This window comes from Cibotium barometz, chromosome 19, assembly GCF_041138505.1.
Source record: "Cibotium barometz isolate CiBa-2024 chromosome 19, ASM4113850v1, whole genome shotgun sequence".
Taxonomy (NCBI): domain Eukaryota; kingdom Viridiplantae; phylum Streptophyta; class Polypodiopsida; order Cyatheales; family Cibotiaceae; genus Cibotium; species Cibotium barometz.
The window spans coordinates 17,788,907-17,807,802 of record NC_141064.1 but is presented as its reverse complement, the minus strand read 5'-3'; the positions used below and the strand labels follow the sequence as shown (position 1 = coordinate 17,807,802).

Below are 18,896 nucleotides of genomic sequence, written 5' to 3'. Positions count from 1 at the left end.
TATTTTTTCTTATATTCAAATTGTAAGTAGTTCTCCTTTTTGATAACTTGAATATTGAGCTTTATTCTTTATTTTTCCTTATATTCAAATTTGGTTTTTAATAGGACATGTAAGAGAGCTATTGTAGATTGAAGATGAATATCCAAATTATAAAAAGGAGGCAAAGTATAAGTTTTTGAATCAGCCAGTGGCTTTACAAAAAGATTCTACCTCATGTGGATGGCATGTTATTGCCAATGTGTGGAAATATCTTCTATCTAAATATACCGAGATTGATAGCAGTGTAGGTTAAATTAAAAACTCACTAAAAATTTTACTTAATTTTTGAGCTTATTTTCTATAGTTCTTGGTTCTTAAAATTTTTTTTTATTTGTTGTTGGTTCTTAAATCTGAAAAGTTTTTTTAATTTGACAGACTCTTGGATCTCACGAGTTTTGGATGTGGAGTGTTTGTGCAAGAGCTATCAATATAGTTTTGAATAATTCAATTACTCCAAATGATCGAGATTCTCCACCAGAGGTACCCTACCTAGATAGTCTTTACGCCCAATTCACGAGCATCCATGCGAAAGTTTGTGATGTCTGTTGTAGATTGTCGGGTGGTGTTTTAAAGACTAGGGAATGATAGCATATTGCGTGTTCAAAGAATTGATTTTGACCTTGTTAGTAGGGTGCAAGGCTTCCAAATTAGTGGGTGCGGGTTCACATGACAAAGCTCATGTGTTTGGTGCAAAGAGTTTGGAAGCCTTTGCCTCGCATGGTGGTGGTCCAATCGGACAACTAGCCCGAATTTACAATGTGGCTGGGCCGGGAAGGTGTGAACATACCCTTATGTGCATATGGTGGTACAAGCCCCAACCATGGGAAGGTGCGAACCTAGCATACGATGTTAGTAGGGTGCAAGGCTTCCAAAATTAGTGGGTGCGGGTTCACATGACAAAGCTCATGTGTTTGGTGCAAAGAGTTTGGAAGCCTTTGCCTCGCATGGTGGTGGTCCAATTGGACAACTAGCCCGAATTTACAATGTGGCTAAAGACGTTCGGGCCGGGAAGGTGCGAACATACCCTTATGTGCATATGGTGGTACAAGCCCTAACCATGGGAAGGTGCGAACCTAGCATACATGATACATTCATACTCATGGATAAGAATCATACATACATACATACTCATGGATAAGAATCATACATACATACATACATACATACTCATGGATAAGAATAAAACATGAACAATGAAGCCATGGATAAGAATACGGGGGAAAACGTGTAGGGCAGGCAGGCAGGCACACGCAGTTGGTGTGGGCGGACCCTAAGTTGTAGGACACGAGGGCTTGCTTATGTCTGCAGAGCGCGTCCTTCAGGGTTTTGATCCCTCCATCGCTGTGTCTCTGTGTTTAGGTATGCCGTTTCGCATCCGATCTATTTCATGTCGACTTCACAGTTTTGTTCTGTTTTGTAAGATCAATGAATGATTCGCTGTGGTTGGCAGCTTTGATAAGGGCGTGCCTGCCGCCTCTTGCGGTCTCTGCTTGGCTTCAGATCTCGAAAGATGGGTGGCGGGAATGGCCAGAAAGCGAAGATGGCTCGCGAACGAGCCCAAGAAAAATCCAAATCTGCCAAAGGTTCTTCTTTCTTCGATTTTTTCCTAGGTCAAGACTTTATTGGGGAAATTTAGGGTTTCTGAGATTGCCGTACGCTACTACAGACGGGGGTATAAAAGAAAAGAGTTGGGAAGCTTTGAGATTATTTTCATATATTGTCTGACAAATGCACACCGTAGACTGAATTAGGGTTATTACTGTTCTTTAGTCTCGCCAGCTATGTCGTTGATCCGTCTTGCCATGCCAAGGTAACTGAGTTTGGGACATGTAAGTACGATGCTACCTTTTTCTTTAAGATTTTATTTCAAATTACCCGCAAGGCAATTCTGTGCATTTTAGAGATCTTACTGTGTATAGTCATCCAAGTGTAGTAGTTGCCCTGCTGCTACTATGGGCAATTTGGAGCCTATAATTCAGAGCTATGTGGACCGTCACATGGAGCCCCCTTCCCTTCTTCCGGCCTTACCTTTCAGTTGTGTCTTTAAATTTATGTTCCATATTCCAGAGCATCTTTTCAATGTTGCCTCCTCTTACTCACGACCATGCCCTATTCAACGTGTTGCGAGATAGATGCAGATATGCTCTCTGCCTGCTACAGGCACATCATGGTCAGACTCTCGAGTGACACTTCTCCCTTTCTTACTTCAAAAATGTTGAACCTTTCTGCTGCATATACAGGTGAACAAATTTCTTTTCTAGAAAGGTCTTGTTATTAGTCAGTTGACATATACAACACACCTGTCTCCGTCCTTTAGTCCTAGGGCATGTAGAACTAGTGGAAAATGAGTTTTGCTGCCCTGTGTAAGCTTGATGAAGACCAATTTTTTTCATTTGATCTACTTTGCTTTGTAGTGCTAGCCGTCATTATGGTGATACTGCTCTCCAGCTTTGGAGAAGTCAGAGACGGACATTGTATTTTCATGCAAAAAGATGAAGGATGGTGTGTCTATCCTGAACACGTGGGACTGCACCTCATTTATGGGCAGAGTGGGTTGCTTATCATTTCATTTATGCCAATGAATGCATCATCCTATTTTAACCAGGTAAGCTATATCGTCTAAGGCCAACGAGGTGATAACCTAAGGGTGAAGGTGTTTGCCTAGGACTAGGAGGTCTTGAGTAACCCCACAAGGTACTTCCTCGGCAGCATCACCTATGGGCAGATAAAAAGCGGGGAAAAAAGTTACTACAGGAGGATCTTGGGCCTAAGTCTAGTCGGAAAAAAGAAGAAAGAAAAAGAAAAAGAAAGCTATAGCGTCTAAGCAGGGGAAAGGATTTTAGTATGTATCCTAGTTTCCCAGTTTTAACCAAGTAAGATATATCGCCTATGCAGGGGAAGGGATTTTGGTATGTATCTTTTTTTTTTCCTTTTTTGCGTTGAGGGCATCTAGGCAGCTTGAGATGAGAAGCACACACTCCATCACGAATGGTATCCCATCAAGAAGACTTTTTTTAGAGAGTTGGAAGGATTCTTGCCTAGCCACAAAATGATGCTGACACATGTAGATAGCTAGGTCATTTTTTATCAATATACTATACTAATTTGCCAGAGTCCCATCATAATTGGTTGTTGCTTTCTCATATGGTGGTTGCTGTTCATGAAACAATCAAACCTATTGATGTGCAGGTCAGACCCTGGCTGCACCATTGAAGCTTGCAAAATGTAGAGAAAAGAAATTATTTATCCACCCGTAGGCGATGCCGCGCCGAGGAAGCACCAAGGGGGGTTTTGAACCCAAGACCTCTTGGTCTCAGGCAAACACCTTCACCACTTGAGCTATCACCTCATTGGCATGTCATAAACCTATTTGTGCAGCCTGGAAGCATTATCACTCTTCCAATGCCATGTAACAGCTGCTGATGTGTCTTTATTCATGCTCCCTTGATGCCTGTTTTGGGACATATTGGCAATAGATAGTTTGGATTGTGCTCTAATCGATCTCTACAATTCTCTGCCCACCAGAACATCCCCAATAATTTTGTTGGATTTTTTGGGGTGATGCTTTTGTTCCAGGGTTTAAGTCTAAGCAGTGCCTTGTTCAAAAAAATGTGTTGTAGCAACAGGAAACTGTTTTTTCTAGCAATTTTTCATCGCCATCTCTTCCTCTTATCGCTCTCAACTTTTTTCTTTATCTGTATTTAATTTCACAATTTTACATTTTTGTTTATACTATATAATGTGAAGGGCTTGCCGTCTCCAAGCCATTTTTGCTTCATGTTAGGCCATTCGATTGCATAGGCATCAGTTGGTTTCATTCCCATTTCATGCAACCATGGTCTGTGTGCTATCGCCAATGGCTTGTAGTTTGGCTACATTACAGATTTTCTATGGAATGCCCTGCTTTATGCCTGGAAGAAAGGAAGAGGGATAGTGCATCACAACCTCATATTGTGTCAACATACTTTTTTTTTGGTCTCATGTTATTGCATACTTTCTGGAGATGCAAAACAACACAAGTTGGAGATGCACTAGTGATTTCAAGTAGTGGAATGTGTTGTGAAAGTGATTCTATAAGACTAGTCTGAGATTGCTAGGATTCCTCACTGTGCTGTTCTTTGTTTCTAAGGTTGATTGTTACCTTGGATGCAGGTAGCCAGCTGGAATCCAACAAAAAAGCTATGTCAATTCAGGTGGCCTAATGTTGAAGCTATGGTTGCATATGTTTGTGTGCTTTCTGTGGTTTTTAAACTCATGACATGTGTCTGCGCAGTGCAAGGTGTGCATGCAGACATTCATGTGCACAACAAGTGAGGTGAAGTGCCGTGAACATGCAGAAGCAAAGCATCCCAAAACTGAGGTCTCCCAGTGTTTTCCTCATCTTAAAAACTAGTATCAGTAGTTACGTTTGTGAAGTCTCTTTCTTAAATATGTGAGAAGTTCTCTCTGTTTTGAAGCAGTAACCTAGGAGAACTATGTACATAAGCTGGGTAACATTGTGCACAAATTATGTGCAGTAATGTCTAGAGTTGTGTAATCACACGACCTATTGATAATTATCAGCTGTTTGTGTTGGTCCAAGTATGAAATTGTTTTGAAGAAAATAATCTCCTGACTGCATTTTAAATCGAGTCTTTTCTTGCCTTATTTGCACATGCAGATATGTTTTTTTTAACTTAAAATGAGGTTCTGGAATGGAACTCATGTTGTGTTTTTCAACACATGCTCTCTCTTTATAGAGCTGTTACTTCTGTCATCAAGCTGTTCTGAGTTTTTAAAGGTAGTCACTGTTCACTTTCACTGCAGTTGTTTTTGATGGTTTCTTTTGACTTTGTACAAGGTGAAATGGTGAGATGCTTTCCTACTAACTGATTCTGTGATGTGGGTCACCATTACTTGGGTGGTGCTCTTCAGGATTTTGCACTTACAAGCAAACTCGCTCAACATTTGAGGTCCTTGATGTTTTGCTTATAAACAGACTCTCAATGCTTTTGGTTCTAATGTGAATATCTTATGCCCATGATAGATAGCTATTGAGAAGTGTGATGTGAGTATGGCGTGAGTTTTATGTAACAAGCTCTTCATTAAAAACATTAACTTGTGTTTCTTGGTTCTTATGAGTTTGCCATGGTGATGAGAAATAAACTAATGTGAATTGCAAAAGTGGTTGAAATGATTTGTCATTTGTTTCTCTGTTTTTGAGCATTTGTGACGGGAACTTTTGAGCTGTACTAGGGGGTAGAGTTAAATGCAGACAATTGCTTTCAATTTATCTTTAGGAAATAGAGTCGGTTTTTTGAAGAGTGCCTCCAGTTCGGTATATGATACGTTGGCTGGGTTGGCTCACTAGTGACTTGCTATCATGTGCATAAATCATGAGGAGAAAATAGAACAGATTACTTAAGTAGAAGTAGAATGTTTTTTTAATGTGATGCATATCAGCTTTTTCTTGTTCCTCCTAGGTAGGACTAAGCATTGTGTATGAGCTTCTGAGGGCAACCTCCTTTAAGCTCAAATGGTATTTCTGAAATATATTTTAGAGTCAATTTTGAAATCAACTTATTTGTGTATTGTAATTACACTCTAGCAATTAATAGAAGTGGCTTGCTATGTGGTAGCAATGCATTGTGATCTTTAAATAACCCCAATTGAGAGAGATGCATCATACCTTGAGTCCCTTATTTGAAAATTGATGCGGTACATATAGTGAAATTGAACCTCGAGAGAAGAGAAGCCAGAGAATGTTTCAAGAAATTATGGTTCTTTTTTGTAATGGCAAAACTGGAAAAGCTAGTCTCAATTTGAATTCAGTATCCAAGACCTTAGTGGACGCACATAGACAGAAGACAGCTAAATTGTGGGTACCCAAGCATTTCTTGAAAATGTTTGCACTTAAAAGATGCAGGGGGAAAGAGAGCTTAAGCTCTTGCAAGCACATACACACTCACAAAACCTTGCAAGAGAACACACAAGGTGAGAGATTGAAAATGTTCTTCACACAACACTCAACACACCATATACAAAGATAAGAGTACACACAATATGAAAAGGTACTCAACTAAATACATACTAAGGTTTTCTATAGTGTGAATTCAACTAAATGAGTTGGCATTATAACTATGCCAGTCTTTAGAATGGTTGTCACACAGCCTGTCATCTCACTCTCCGCATATTACCCATAATCTCACCAACCATGCCAGTGGTGTAAGTGTGGGGCCTATCCTCCAGGCGGGTCATCAGTGTCCATTGCCTCATTAGATGAGCTCAATATCTCAACACTCTCCCTTGATCCATCTCATGTACACCAAGCGAAGCCTTGAATCTGCGGAGCTTCTTTGTACCCAATGCTTTGGTGAAGATGTCAGCGACCTGATCTTGTGTGGTGCTGACATAGACAAGGTCAACGTCTCCTGCCAAAACCTTCTCTGTGACAAACTGGTGGTGGACCTCTATATGCTTCGTGCGAGCATGAAAAACTGGGTTCCTGGCTAATTGTATATTGTTAATGTTGTCACAGAAAATGACAACTTGTCTATCCACCACTGATAGACCCAAATCTACAAGTAGCTTTTTCAACCAAGCTACCTCACATGCTGCCAGTTTTTCGTGCGAGCATGAAAAACTGGGTTCCTGGCCAATTGTATATTGCTAATTTGTCACAGAAAATGACAACTTGTCTATCCACCACTGATAGACCCAAATCTACAAGTAGCTTTTTCAACCAAGCTACCTCACATGCTGTCATTAGCAACACCTCTGTACTCGGCTCCTCTGTACTGGATAGAGCAACCGTAGACTGCTTCTTGTTACTCCAAGTCACACCCAGTTTAATAAAATAGTCCACAATGCAAAGTAGACCTTACATACCTCAGTATGCGTCTCAATGCATCCAAATGCGGCTTCCGGGGAACCTGCATAAACTGACTCACCAACCCAACAGCATAGCTCAAATTTGGCCTGGTGATCGTCATGTAGATCAAGCTTCCTGCTATGCGCCTATACATAGTAGGATTCTCCAAAATCTCTCCTGAATCTGCAATCAACTTGCTATTCTGATCTAATGGCACTGAGATAGGCTTACAGCCTATCATACCATACTTGGACAACATGTCCAAGCCATACTGTCTCTGCAGTAATCCAATACCATGTGGTGACTAATCACCTCAATGCCCAAGAAATATCTGAGCTCTCCCAGATCCTTCATCTCAAACTTCTGTCTAAGCAAGATCTTTACATCAAAGATCTTTGCATCATGGTCCCCCGTAATGATCAGGTCGATCAGGTCATCTACATAGATGACAACAAGCACAACCCCTCTATCACTGTCTCACATACAGTGAGAAATCTGCATTGGCTACATGAAAGCCAATAGTGACAAGATATTCAGAAATCTTGTCAGACCATGCTCTTGGTGCTTGTTTTAAGCCATACAAGGCTTTCTTCAACTTGCAAACATGCTCGGGGTGACTCACATCCTCATAACCGAGTGGCTGCACCATATACACCTCTTCCTGTAAATCCCCATGCAAGAATGCATTCTTTACATCCATCTGATGTAAAGACCATTGTTTTGACGCAGCCACTGTTATCACAACTCTCACTGTTGCCATCTTGGCAACTGGGCTGAAAGTTTTCTCATAATCAATGCCATATGTCTGCGCATATCCTTTGGCTACCAATCTAGCCTTGTACCTGCTTATGCCTCCATCACTGTTATGTTTTACTTTGTACATCCACTTGCATCTAATGGCTTTCTTGCCTTTAGGCAATTGCTCTAAATTCCAAGTCTCATTTCCATATAGTGCATCCATCTCCTCATCCATAGCTTTCTCCCAACACACATTTCCAACAGCCTCATCAATGTATGTGGGCTCTAAAACTTGTACAACTTTTCCCATGTATGCAAAGTGATGTGCTACATAACCACATCATCGGTAAACCTCTGCACAGGATTCTTCACTCTCCCAGATCTTCGCAGCTTTGCATTCATGGCTTCCATAGTCTTCTTTACACCAAGTGTTCTCATACCTGGTATCCCAAGATCCTCATCAAGGCTCATCTCTGAGCCACTAGACTCTCCATTAACATGAGAATGCCCTGCAAAAATGTCAGGCATACTAAGGGGCTCAACCACTTTCTCTTTGTTTTTATGTGATGTACTAATCACATTTACAGGACTAGTATTATGACGCAGCCTGCCACTCCATTGTCTATCAACTGAACCACTAGATGAGGACTCTCCTGGTCCAATCAAAGTCTATGATTGCTGACTTGCATTCTGTGCAACCACATTTTCACTCACATAAGTCTCAATAGCTTCTTTTTCAGCAGCATACCAACTGATCATCCCTGCTTACCCTCAACGCACGTGTAGCAGGGTTATAACACCTGTATCCATTTTGCTCAAGGGAATACCCAATAAACACACATTTTTCAGCTTTTGGATCCAACTTAGTTCTCAGCCTATCCAGCACATGCACATATGTAATGCATCCAAAGACTTTTAGATGAGACAAATTAGGTTTTCTGCCAGTAAACCTCTCCTCTGGAGTTACATCATGTATGGCTGTAGTTAAAGTCCTGTTCATGATGTAAACTGTTGTAGAAACAGTCTCAGCCCAATAGCTATGCCGCATATTCTTCTCTCCCATCAATGCTAGCACAATCTCAACAATGTACCTGTTTTTTCGCTCAGTAACTCCATTTTGCTGTGGAGTGTATGTGCATGTAAACTGTCTTTGAATACCATTCTTCTGTATAAATTCAGAGAACTCATTGGAGAAGTACTCTCCCTCTCTATCTGACCTTAGGCACTTTACATGTTTCCCTGTTTGCTTTTCAACCATAACTCTAAAATTCTGAAAATGAGTGAACACCTCACTCTTCTCCTTCATGAAGTATACCCACACTTTCCTAAGGGCTCTGGCCCTACACCATGACAGCTTGGGTTCAATACAAGCCCCTCCTCCCGCATGCCTAAATGGCATGTGGTCTATCCATTCCCTCACTATAAATAAATAAAAAACTCCCTCACAATACAATTTTTTTAAAAACTACCAAAGGCCCTTGCAAACCCCACCAGTTGTATTGAAGGCTCTCCTTTAGACACTAGCTTTGGATACTATTGTAACTATGGTGAACTTGAGATCCACCACTATGGTGAACTTGGGGACCATGGTCTAATAGATCTCTAGGCTTCCAATGTTTGATGATTTTTAAGGATTAAAAAGTGCTGAATCTCCTTGTTCAATCGCTTGTCCGTCCAAATTCTGAAAGAATATCATGACTTCAAATTCTCCATCTACTTAGGATTACCTTTCGTTGAGATTTAAAGAAATAACAACCTCGTGCTTGTTTCAAATCTATATGTATCTACGAATTGAATTTGAAACTAAAGCTTGTTTCAAATCTACGTGTATCTACCAATTGAATTTGAAACTACGCTTGTTGATGTTGAAGTTATTGCTCATGGTTGGTTCCCCCAATATTTCACTCTTCTTATTTGTGCTCCCGATGTTCTAAATCCCTCGCGTGTTTTGCTTTATCTATTGAATTACAAGCTTTATTGTTACTTCTAGAGTTTGTCTCATTTGGAAAAATTGTTGCAATGTCATGTAAGCCTTACAGAAGCAATTATAATAGTGTAATTGAATGAAACTTTAGATCTCTGGAGTTTCAATGTTTGATGATTTTTAAAAATTAAAACCAGCAACTGCTTGTTTAATCACTCGTCTGAATTCCCCTTTAAAAAATATCACAACTTAAAATTCTCCATCTACTAAGGATTGCCTTTTATTGAGATTTATACATAGTGAAATAACAACCTTTGTGCTTGTTTCAAATCTATTGTGATATGAGTGCCCTACTTTGTTGAGAAATGCAATGTGTGAGGGTGCAACATGTGTAGAGCAAGGGGAGGAGCATGCACATTAGAACTGCGACAAGCCTGTCATTCACGATTGGGAGCCCAAGTGGAAGAGTAGTGTCAACAGCTCGAAGGCTAGCAAGCAAAGAGAAGTGAGATCATCAACTAGGAGAACCTTGAGAGAGACATTAGCACTACAAGGCAGGTATTAACACAGAGCGAGGTATTAACACAGAGCAGAATCGACAAAGTAGAAGGTTCTTGCAACATCTTGGCACATCTCTACAAGGAGCAACCTTTCACACAGCACACTGAGCCTAAGGCCCATCATAGTGGTGAGCAGCTAAGCAACCTCCTTGCCATGAGCTCTTCAACAGTGATGTGGCACAGAGAAGATTGCAAGCACCTGGAGGGCGCGAAGCAGAGTCACACAATAAAACATCCACAGGCGCATCAGCAGCCTCATCCGTTAGCAGCGCACCTGCAGAGGCGCAGATTATTGAAGTGTTTGGCGCTCGTATTTTGGGGAGATAGAAGAAGCAATTCTGGCCTGACCGGAAAGAACCTATCGGATTTGGTGCTCTTCCACTCTCCATAAACAAAGGGATCATCAAACTTATTCATAAGAGAGGGGCCAAAGAAGATATATCTAACTGCCGACCAATCACCATGCTCTCCATAGCCTATAAAATTTATGCCAAAGCTCTAGCCATAAGATTATCTGGACATCTGCAGGACTGGATAAGACCTGAACAAAAAGGGTTTAACTGCCGACCAATCACCATGCTCTCCATAGCCTATAAAATTTAGGCCAAAGTTCTAGCCATAAGATTATCTGGACATCTGCAACATCGTATAAGACCCGAACAAAAAGGGTTTATTAAAGGCAGATACATTCAGGATGCCATTATTGCCCTATGGGAGGGAGTTGAACATGCCCAACAGACCCAACAAGACTTTATGTTTTTTAAGATTGACTTTGACAAAGCTGACAGACTAGAATGGGATTTTGTTCTACAATCCCTCAAAGACATGGGGTTGGGGCCTAACTTCATTAAAATGGTGCATGTCCTGTTTGGTAATGCCAGGGCTAGGGTCACAGTCAATGGTAATCTAACATAGCCATTTGAGTTGTTCAGATCTATTAGACAGGGCTGTCCTCTAGCCCCACTACTTTTTGCCATTGCACCTGATGCACTCGAGTGGTTGGTGCACAAGTCCATGGAAGATGGACAGATGCAGGGCATCTATCTGCCAAATGATAGCTAAACTTGTCTTCAACAATTTGCTGATGATACGAATGGTCTTATACATAACGATTCAGCCTCAATTCGTACATTTTGGAAATGCCTGCAGCTATTTTGTCTGGCCTCAAGTTCAATTATTAACTACTCAAAAACCAGGATAAGAACTATTCTTGCAAAGCCACCACAATGGTTGCTGGATCAGGGATGTACGGTTCTTTAGGAAGGACAAATATTCAGGCTCCTTGGGATCCCAATGGGGTTTGGAGTGTCTATGTGTCAAAGATGGTCATGAGTTTTGGACAAAGTGCATAATAAATTCACGAAATGGTCTGGTATGCAACATAATCTGGTTGGTAGAATTGTAGTTCTAAAGCATATCCTCTTCCCCATGCCATATACTTTTTGTCATATTGGCGACTCTCTAACTCTGACTTAAAGCAGTTGGAGAAACTATGCAAGAACTTCCTATGGTCGGGAAATGCAATGGAAGCCAAAATTCCTAAAGTTTCTTGGAATGTATGCACACAACCCAGAAAACAAGGTGGACTGGGTATTCCAAACATAGCAGACTTTACTGACCAAATGGCAGCCAAATGGATTGTCCGAAGTTTCTCCATGCCTTGGGTCGACCAGATAGCTAAGCTTCCCTGATTTGCAAAGTAGAGACCATGAGCCTCCAAAATGTGCTAGAATAAAAGTGACAATAGCATATGCACAATGTTTATTTTCAATAAGAATCGCTAAACAACATAAGAACATACAAAATTGGGGATCTTACCATATAATGTGTTATGCTACTTGATGTCCATGCCTCCACCATGTACTTGTAAAACGTACTCATAGCTTCTTTAAAGTCGTTGGCATCTTCTTCGTTGAATGTCATTTTTTGTAGAAGTGTAGAAACCTTATCAAAGGCAATCCATACATTAGCCTTTGCAATTCTAGTCTTGCCATTATTACTATGGACTGGGACAACCATGTGTAACTTCCTCCATGCCTCATACTTCCATGGTTGGAGAACTAACAAATTGCCTTCATGGTTCCTTGGTGGTGACAAAAAATTTCTAGCCTTGGCTCCACCAATACTTAGTTTGCATGACACATTTCCACTTGCACCCGACCTCTTCTCATCTTACTTGATTTTGACTTTCCCTTTATATAGAACCACGCATGATTAAAGAACCTCCTCCACTCTCTTACACACTGCTTGGGCCTCTGACGTTGGTTGCATCTTATATGAAAAACATATATATTCATAAACCAATTTTTCCATAATTCTACAAATGGTACAAGGATGGACTTGTGTTAAAGGAATGCCAAGTATAGGGTCTCACTTTGGATCCACCCTAACCATTGTTCTGCCATCCCATATGAACTAATCACGAGTCAGTGCACCTTCCTCCCCAATATTCATATTCCACGCCTTTTTTCCATTCTTACACTTTTTCCTTGAGCACATGCAATACAAGCAAGCGAACTCTGCATTTGCATCATTTGAGACACCAAACATGCACTTTAGTGTCTTTAGATCACCTGCAAGATGCCATTCCACTGAGTAGTCTTCAAAACCATCCACATGTATAATTTCACCTGCTTTTTGACGTTGAACCACAATAGGAATTTCTGTTAGATTGAAAAACACCTTTAGGATCTCATGGTCCTCTTTTGAAACCTCAAATGTTGCGAGTCACCGGATTTCATTTTCAAATTGAACACTGAAGTACTGAGGATCACCTAGCTTTATGAAAGGATCCAATGCCCTGTTCATCAATGTCAAACTTACTCTTTCTATCTTTTGATTCTTTACAATTTCACTCTCATCATGTTTTAGTACAAATTTCAGTGTTGTGCCACCACATTCTTGAACATACATTTCATAGGAATTCATGTGAGTGAACTATGTGTTTAGGCTCACCAATGAGTTCAATGACATTGTTATTCAATTGTTGCCTTGCTTTTCTGACACTATAAGGACACTACAGTGGAGTTACCCTTTTGTTTTGCAACATGGACTTAAAACTTGTATCCATTTGTTTGTGGATCATTGCATAGGATTCTCTACTTAAACCAACTTTGTCACATATACCTTAAGTTTCAGTTGTTGCAGTAAATGCATTCTTCACATCTTGCAATCGTGCATGCACGAGATCATCACTAATTGTTCTGAACTTTGAATGAGAAAGTGTAGTCTTCACCATCTATCTTGAGAAGACTTTTGAGAGTGCTCCACTATCTTGTGTAAGATTCTTCAGCTTATCAGTGCCGGCATGTATACGGCATCTGTAGTTTCCACTATTTTTTGACAATGTAGTAACTGGGCTTTGTTCTCTTACTCATTCATGTGCATCCAAATTAGAGGTGGGCCCATGTTTGACTATCTTCTCTAATACCCCTTCTAATTTGTTATTCTTGGCCTCTAGATCCTTTGCTTTTTTATCCAATTCATGGTTCTGCAAATGCTGAGCATGAATAACTTCTATTAACTCATTGTATTCATTCTCCTTGTTAGACAATTGAGCATTTAACTACTTGATCTAACCTTCCTTCATCATCAGCATCCTTTTGACAACATCCAAATGCTTTGCACCTAACTAGAAAGCCTTATTGTGTAACCAAGCAAGCCAGGGTACTCAAGATTAGGGATCATAGCTATTCCAGGATGAGTGGCTATCAAAGAACATTACCCTTACGATGATGCTTATTCGGTTGGATGTCTTAAGAGGCATTTCTTTATGGACCTCTTAGTCAGAGATCTCAAGGCTCATAGACTTATGTATAGGACTCTTAGGCAATATATTCCTTGACATAGGATCTCAAACTAATATTCATTAGAGAGATCTCAAGGTTCATAGACTTATGTATAGGACTCTTAGACAACTATCCCAAGCCTCTAATTGGGTGCATCCTGGCATATCTATTCAAATGCATCATCACTCTATGAGAGCTAGGCTTGGTCATTGATTACCTTTTCTTGGTGTATTCAAATAAAGCTTATTAGAATATATGTTATCTTGTCTTCTGTTTGAATCTTGTCTTGTATTTTAAGTAATGTTGTGTAAAATTAAAAATGCAGTATCTAGGAGAAATTCTTGTTGATCCGAACGAGTGGAATGGCCAACCCCAATCCTCCTGATCCTGTGCGAAGGGAAGACATTCCACTCAAGAATATCTCTAAGATACCCGCCGATACCTAAAATCTAGAAACAAGACATGATAAAACAATGGCATATATTCGATTTATGGCTATGCATTGCTTTTTTGGGCCCATCTTTGTTGGCTATGCATTGCTTTTATGCATATGGTCAAATTTATGGATTACCTTTTATAGCATTTTTCTATATTATGGCCAAGGACTTACGCATGTGTGGTGGCTATGTTTTCATGCAAATTTTAATCTCAATTTTTCAAGAATTTTATTTAGAACATCCTTATGAGTCTTTATTTATGTAGCATCAACATTGGGATGAAGATGTAGAAAAGTTTATTGTAGTAATAGATATTGAGTAGATGTCATTTTATGTCTCAAATCTAAGCTAATAACAAAATTTATGGTAGTCTTTGTTGATTCAAGTAGCACTCATTCTTTTATGTCACCGGGATGCATGCATAACTTAATAATCAACCAGAAAGCAACGTAAACCAATGTAAGTGGAATTTGCAAGTGGAAATTTATTTTCTCGCACCATGAGACAAATGTAATTCAATTCTCATTTGTAAGTTCAAAATCTTATGCTTAGGTGTTTACAATGGAATTCTTGGAATATATTGGCTCACACGGAACTAAGCAGATATTCAATCTCACAAAGGGACCATTTTCTTCTTAGATCTCCATGGAAACAAGGTGCAAGGGATTGAAGTAACTAGAACTCACGCCCTATAACTTGTTAAATCATCAAATTATTGAAGGGACTCAAGAAGAAGCAAGCAATTTATGTTGTGAAGCTCAATCTTGTATGCAAAGAATCGGCGGCTATGAATCAACCATAATGGTTGAGTATGCCAATGTATTCCTTGAAGATTTGACTAAAATGCCCCTGATGCATGAGGTTTATCACAAGATAAAGTTGATTCTCATAGCCTAATTGACTGTAAAGAGAGCTTATAAGATAGTCATTCCAGAAGCAATCGAGCTCAAGGAGAAATTGAGGCAACATTTGGAGCAAGGATTCGTTTGACTAGTGTATCCCCATGGGGTGCGGCACTTCTTTTCTAGAAGAAGAAGGATGGGACTCTCAAATTGAGGCAACATTTGGAGAGTAAGAATTTGTTTGACTAGTGTATCCCCATGGGGTGCACCACTTCTTTTCTAGAAGAAGCAGGATGGGACTCTCAAATTGCGCATTGATTATCGTGGGTTAAATCAGCTTAGTATTGAGAATAAGTACCCTATTCCTAGGATAGATGAGGTATTAGACCGTTTGCATGGAGGCCAAATATTCACAAAGATTAATTTAAATTCTAGATATTATCAGAGAAGGATTAAGGAGCAAGATATTCCCAAGACGTCTTATACACGATATATGGACATATATAGACATATGAGTTCACAGAAATGTCTATATATGGACATATATAGACATTATGAGTTCATAGAAATGCTATTCGGATTGACGAACACCCCTGCAGCCTTTAATCCAATTGATGCAAGAAATCTTCAAAGAGAATTTGGATTAGTCAATTTAGTATTCTTTAAGGAACAAGATATTCCCCCGAATCCCAAGATGGGTTACACCCGATATATGGACATATATAGACATTATGAGTTCACAGAAATGCCATTCGGATTGACAAAGACCCCACCTTTAATTAATTGATACAAGAAATCTTCAAAGAGCATTTGGATTATTCATTTTACTCTTCTTTCTAGTTTACTCCAAGAATACTTATAGTCATGAGAAGCCTGTGCGTAAAGTCTTGGAAACTCTTAGAAAGCACAAACTATTTTCCAAGAAGAGTGAGTGTACCTTATTTATCGACTAGATTGAGTATTTAGGGTTCATAGTGTCAAAAGATGGTATATCAGCTAATCTCGCAAAGGTGCAAGCTATCATTGATTGTCCAGAATCAAAGACGGTGACAGTAAAGGAAGTCAAAGGATTCCTAGGATTGATAGGGTGGTATGAGATTTTCATTCCCCGAGATATGCTAAAATAGCTTCTCTCTTGACAAAATTTTTTAAGAAGGATATTCCATTATGTTAGTCTCTGCAATGTGCCAAAGTGCTTTTGATAAGCTAAAGGTTACCTTAGTACCAACCCAGTGCTAAAATTTTCAGAGTTTAGAAAGCCCTTCGAAGTTATTTATACTAACGCCACTAAATTCAATGTCGAAGGAATCCTAATGCAGGAAGGACGTCCCATAGCTTATAAGTCTGGGAAATTAAGACCCCATGAAAGAAATTATGTTTTCCATGGTCTTAAGTTACTTACAGTCGTGCATGCCTTGAAGCTTTAGCGTCACTATCTCTTCGAATAGAGTTTACTTTGGTTATAAATTTTTCTACTTAAGGTCAAGTGAAGCTAGAACCAGAAGTAATTTTGGATGTTAAAGAAAAGCCCTTTATGAATCAAATATTAAAGGATTATCTGATTAAATGAAAGTTCCAAACTAAAGATGCTACCTAAGAAAAGGAAGAAGATATAGTAAGAGATTATCCTTAGTTTCGCGAGGTGAGAACATCTCAGATTTTCAAGTGGGGGAGAATGTAAGATCTCTCTTACTATGAAGAAAATTTTAATGATAATGGAAAAAGGAGTATTATTTTAAGAGAAGTGTATAAGTAAATAAATTAAAGCCTTTTTTAGATTAATTTATTTTAAAGGTGAATGTGCAAAAATAAAGGGAAGACCCTTGGATACACATGTGCATATTAGTGCGCACACCTTGCAAATTTAATTAGATCAAAAGGGTAAAATGATAAATATTAATTTAAATAAATAAATAATTTAATCAATTACTAGAGATTAATTAAAATATTAGTACATTTAATTGCAAGAGTTCAATCAAATTAATATGCATACCCATATATGTGTACACATTAATCAATTTACGTGGACTAAGGGTGGATTTTCTAAGGTCTAGAAAACCATGGTTTGGGAAAAGCCAAGGTGGATTTGGTTGGTAGGTGGTGGTTTATCTACCCATAGTATTAGTTAGCAAATGGTTTATCTACCCATAGTATTAGTTGGCAAATGGTTTGTGTAAAACTAAAGTAGTATACCTTCTATTAGTTCACTTTAGATAAAGTGAATGCATGTTAGACTAATGTTTAGTTTAGCCCCCAATTTCTATTATGTGCATGAGTTGCATGGTAGCTATGGCTTGCCATCAACTATAATGAACTAATAGTATGTGGAGGTTCACCTTGTATAAACCCCCCCCCCTCGGGCGCCTTCCTAAAGAGATCATGATTTTTTCCTTGATACTTGTGAGTGCTTTTTTTTTGCTTTCTGTGCCAAGGACATCATCTTGATTAGCATAGTCCCCTTTCTAACTGTTTAAACCTTCATGCTTGTGAGTTTTTTTTTTAAACTTTCTGTGCCAAGTACATCATCTTGATTAGTACAACCCCCTTACTAGCTATTTAAACCTTGATTCTTGTGAGTACTTTCTTTTTCTTTCTGTGCCAAGTACATCATCTTGATTAGTACAACCCCCTTCCTTGTCGTTAAACCTCTTCCAAAGCACCAAAATCTTATCAATTGGAGTATTGTATGTACCTAGGGATAAGCAAAAAAATCATGGGCGTCGAAGGTACATAGACTTCCACGATATTGCACAAGTCCTTTTCATCAAATTTTGCATCTACCTAAAGTCACATTTAAGCCTTAAGAGCTATAGTTCTTAATTATCATCCAAAATTGGCATTTTCTTACTTTTATTTGGTCTAATTCGAATTAAATTATATTATAGATTTTTATATAAATAAATATGCAAGAACCATAGTAATTTATCAAATTCTAAGTTTTTTCACATGCCTATGTGCCCAATTTTTATTAATTTAATAAAATGAAAACCTTGTAGATTTTAAAGCCTAGGATAGGCCTTGAATAAGGGATTAATTTAATTCGTTTAGAGAGGGAATATTCTTTGGTTTTCTTTCAAAAATGAAATATTATTTGATTCTGAGAAGTGACCTTAGGATTAACTATTTAATTAGACCTTAGGTTAAAAAAACATGGTCAAGGGTAAAAGCTCAATAAATAGAGGACTTGTTCCTCTAGAATTATGAGGGTAAAAATAGGGTACAATAGATTTAGGAGCCTTCATTTTAAGGTATTAATTAAGGATGTATTCACTAAATTTGCACTTTAAGTGTGTATGCCCTATGGATGCACACAAATGTGCACATAAAAGTGTACAATTGGTTCCCTTGCAAAGAAACCTTGGTAAAAGTGTACAATTGGTTCCCTTGCACGAGAACCTTGGTTAAAGGTTTATTAGTCAAGTGAGAAACTAGTTTCTTGAATAAGTTTCATTTTTAGAAGAAGCCCTAATCCTAGAGAGATAAAAGAAGAATTAAGGTTTTAGGGAGAGAAAATGGTTTTATGAATAAAGAAGAAATTAGTTCAATCAAGTTGTTTACTGAAACGATTAGGGATCATTTTAAAATTTAATGAGTATAATTATAGAAAGAGAAGAATCCTTCAAGTAGAATTCTAAAGAGCAAAGAAAGAAAATGAGAAAGAGAGTGAATTAGCCTCTTGAAAATCAAATTAAGCATATGAATAAATTATTATTTGAAA

The 18,896-nt window shown here is 38.8% G+C and overlaps 1 protein-coding gene across 9 annotated transcripts; it reads left to right on the top strand.

Annotated features, from left to right (window-relative positions):
- Positions 1-1,240: 1,240 nt before the first annotated feature.
- LOC147628289 (uncharacterized protein At2g23090-like) lies at positions 1,241-4,620 on the top strand. 9 transcript variants are annotated; one of them, XM_086813368.1, is made up of 6 exons: positions 1,241-1,398; positions 1,490-1,622; positions 1,810-1,868; positions 2,172-2,279; positions 4,192-4,232; positions 4,313-4,620. In XM_086813368.1, exons 1-6 carry the CDS (start codon positions 1,338-1,340, stop codon positions 4,430-4,432), a joined length of 522 nt encoding a protein of 173 aa, XP_086669494.1. In that variant the 5' UTR covers positions 1,241-1,337; the 3' UTR covers positions 4,433-4,620. The 9 variants fall into 9 exon arrangements, with proteins under 9 accessions (XP_086669494.1, XP_086669493.1, XP_086669492.1 ...); XM_086813367.1 differs by lacking the exons at positions 4,192-4,232; positions 4,313-4,620 and adding exons at positions 2,454-2,644; positions 3,229-3,697 and having other exon boundaries at positions 2,178-2,279; XM_086813366.1 differs by lacking the exons at positions 4,192-4,232; positions 4,313-4,620 and adding exons at positions 2,454-2,644; positions 3,229-3,697.
- The last annotated feature ends 14,276 nt before the right edge of the window (positions 4,621-18,896 follow it).

Coding starts and splice junctions, on each gene's coding strand:
- LOC147628289 (XM_086813366.1), top strand. CDS start 1,338: ATGTCTGCAGAGCGCGTCCTTCAGGGTTTTGATCCCTCCATCGCTGTG. Junction 1,869..2,171: donor GGTAACTGAGTTTGGGACAT/GTAAGTACGATG, acceptor GTTGCGAGATAG/ATGCAGATATGCTCTCTGCC. Junction 2,645..3,228: donor CATCATCCTATTTTAACCAG/GTAAGCTATATC, acceptor ATTGATGTGCAG/GTCAGACCCTGGCTGCACCA.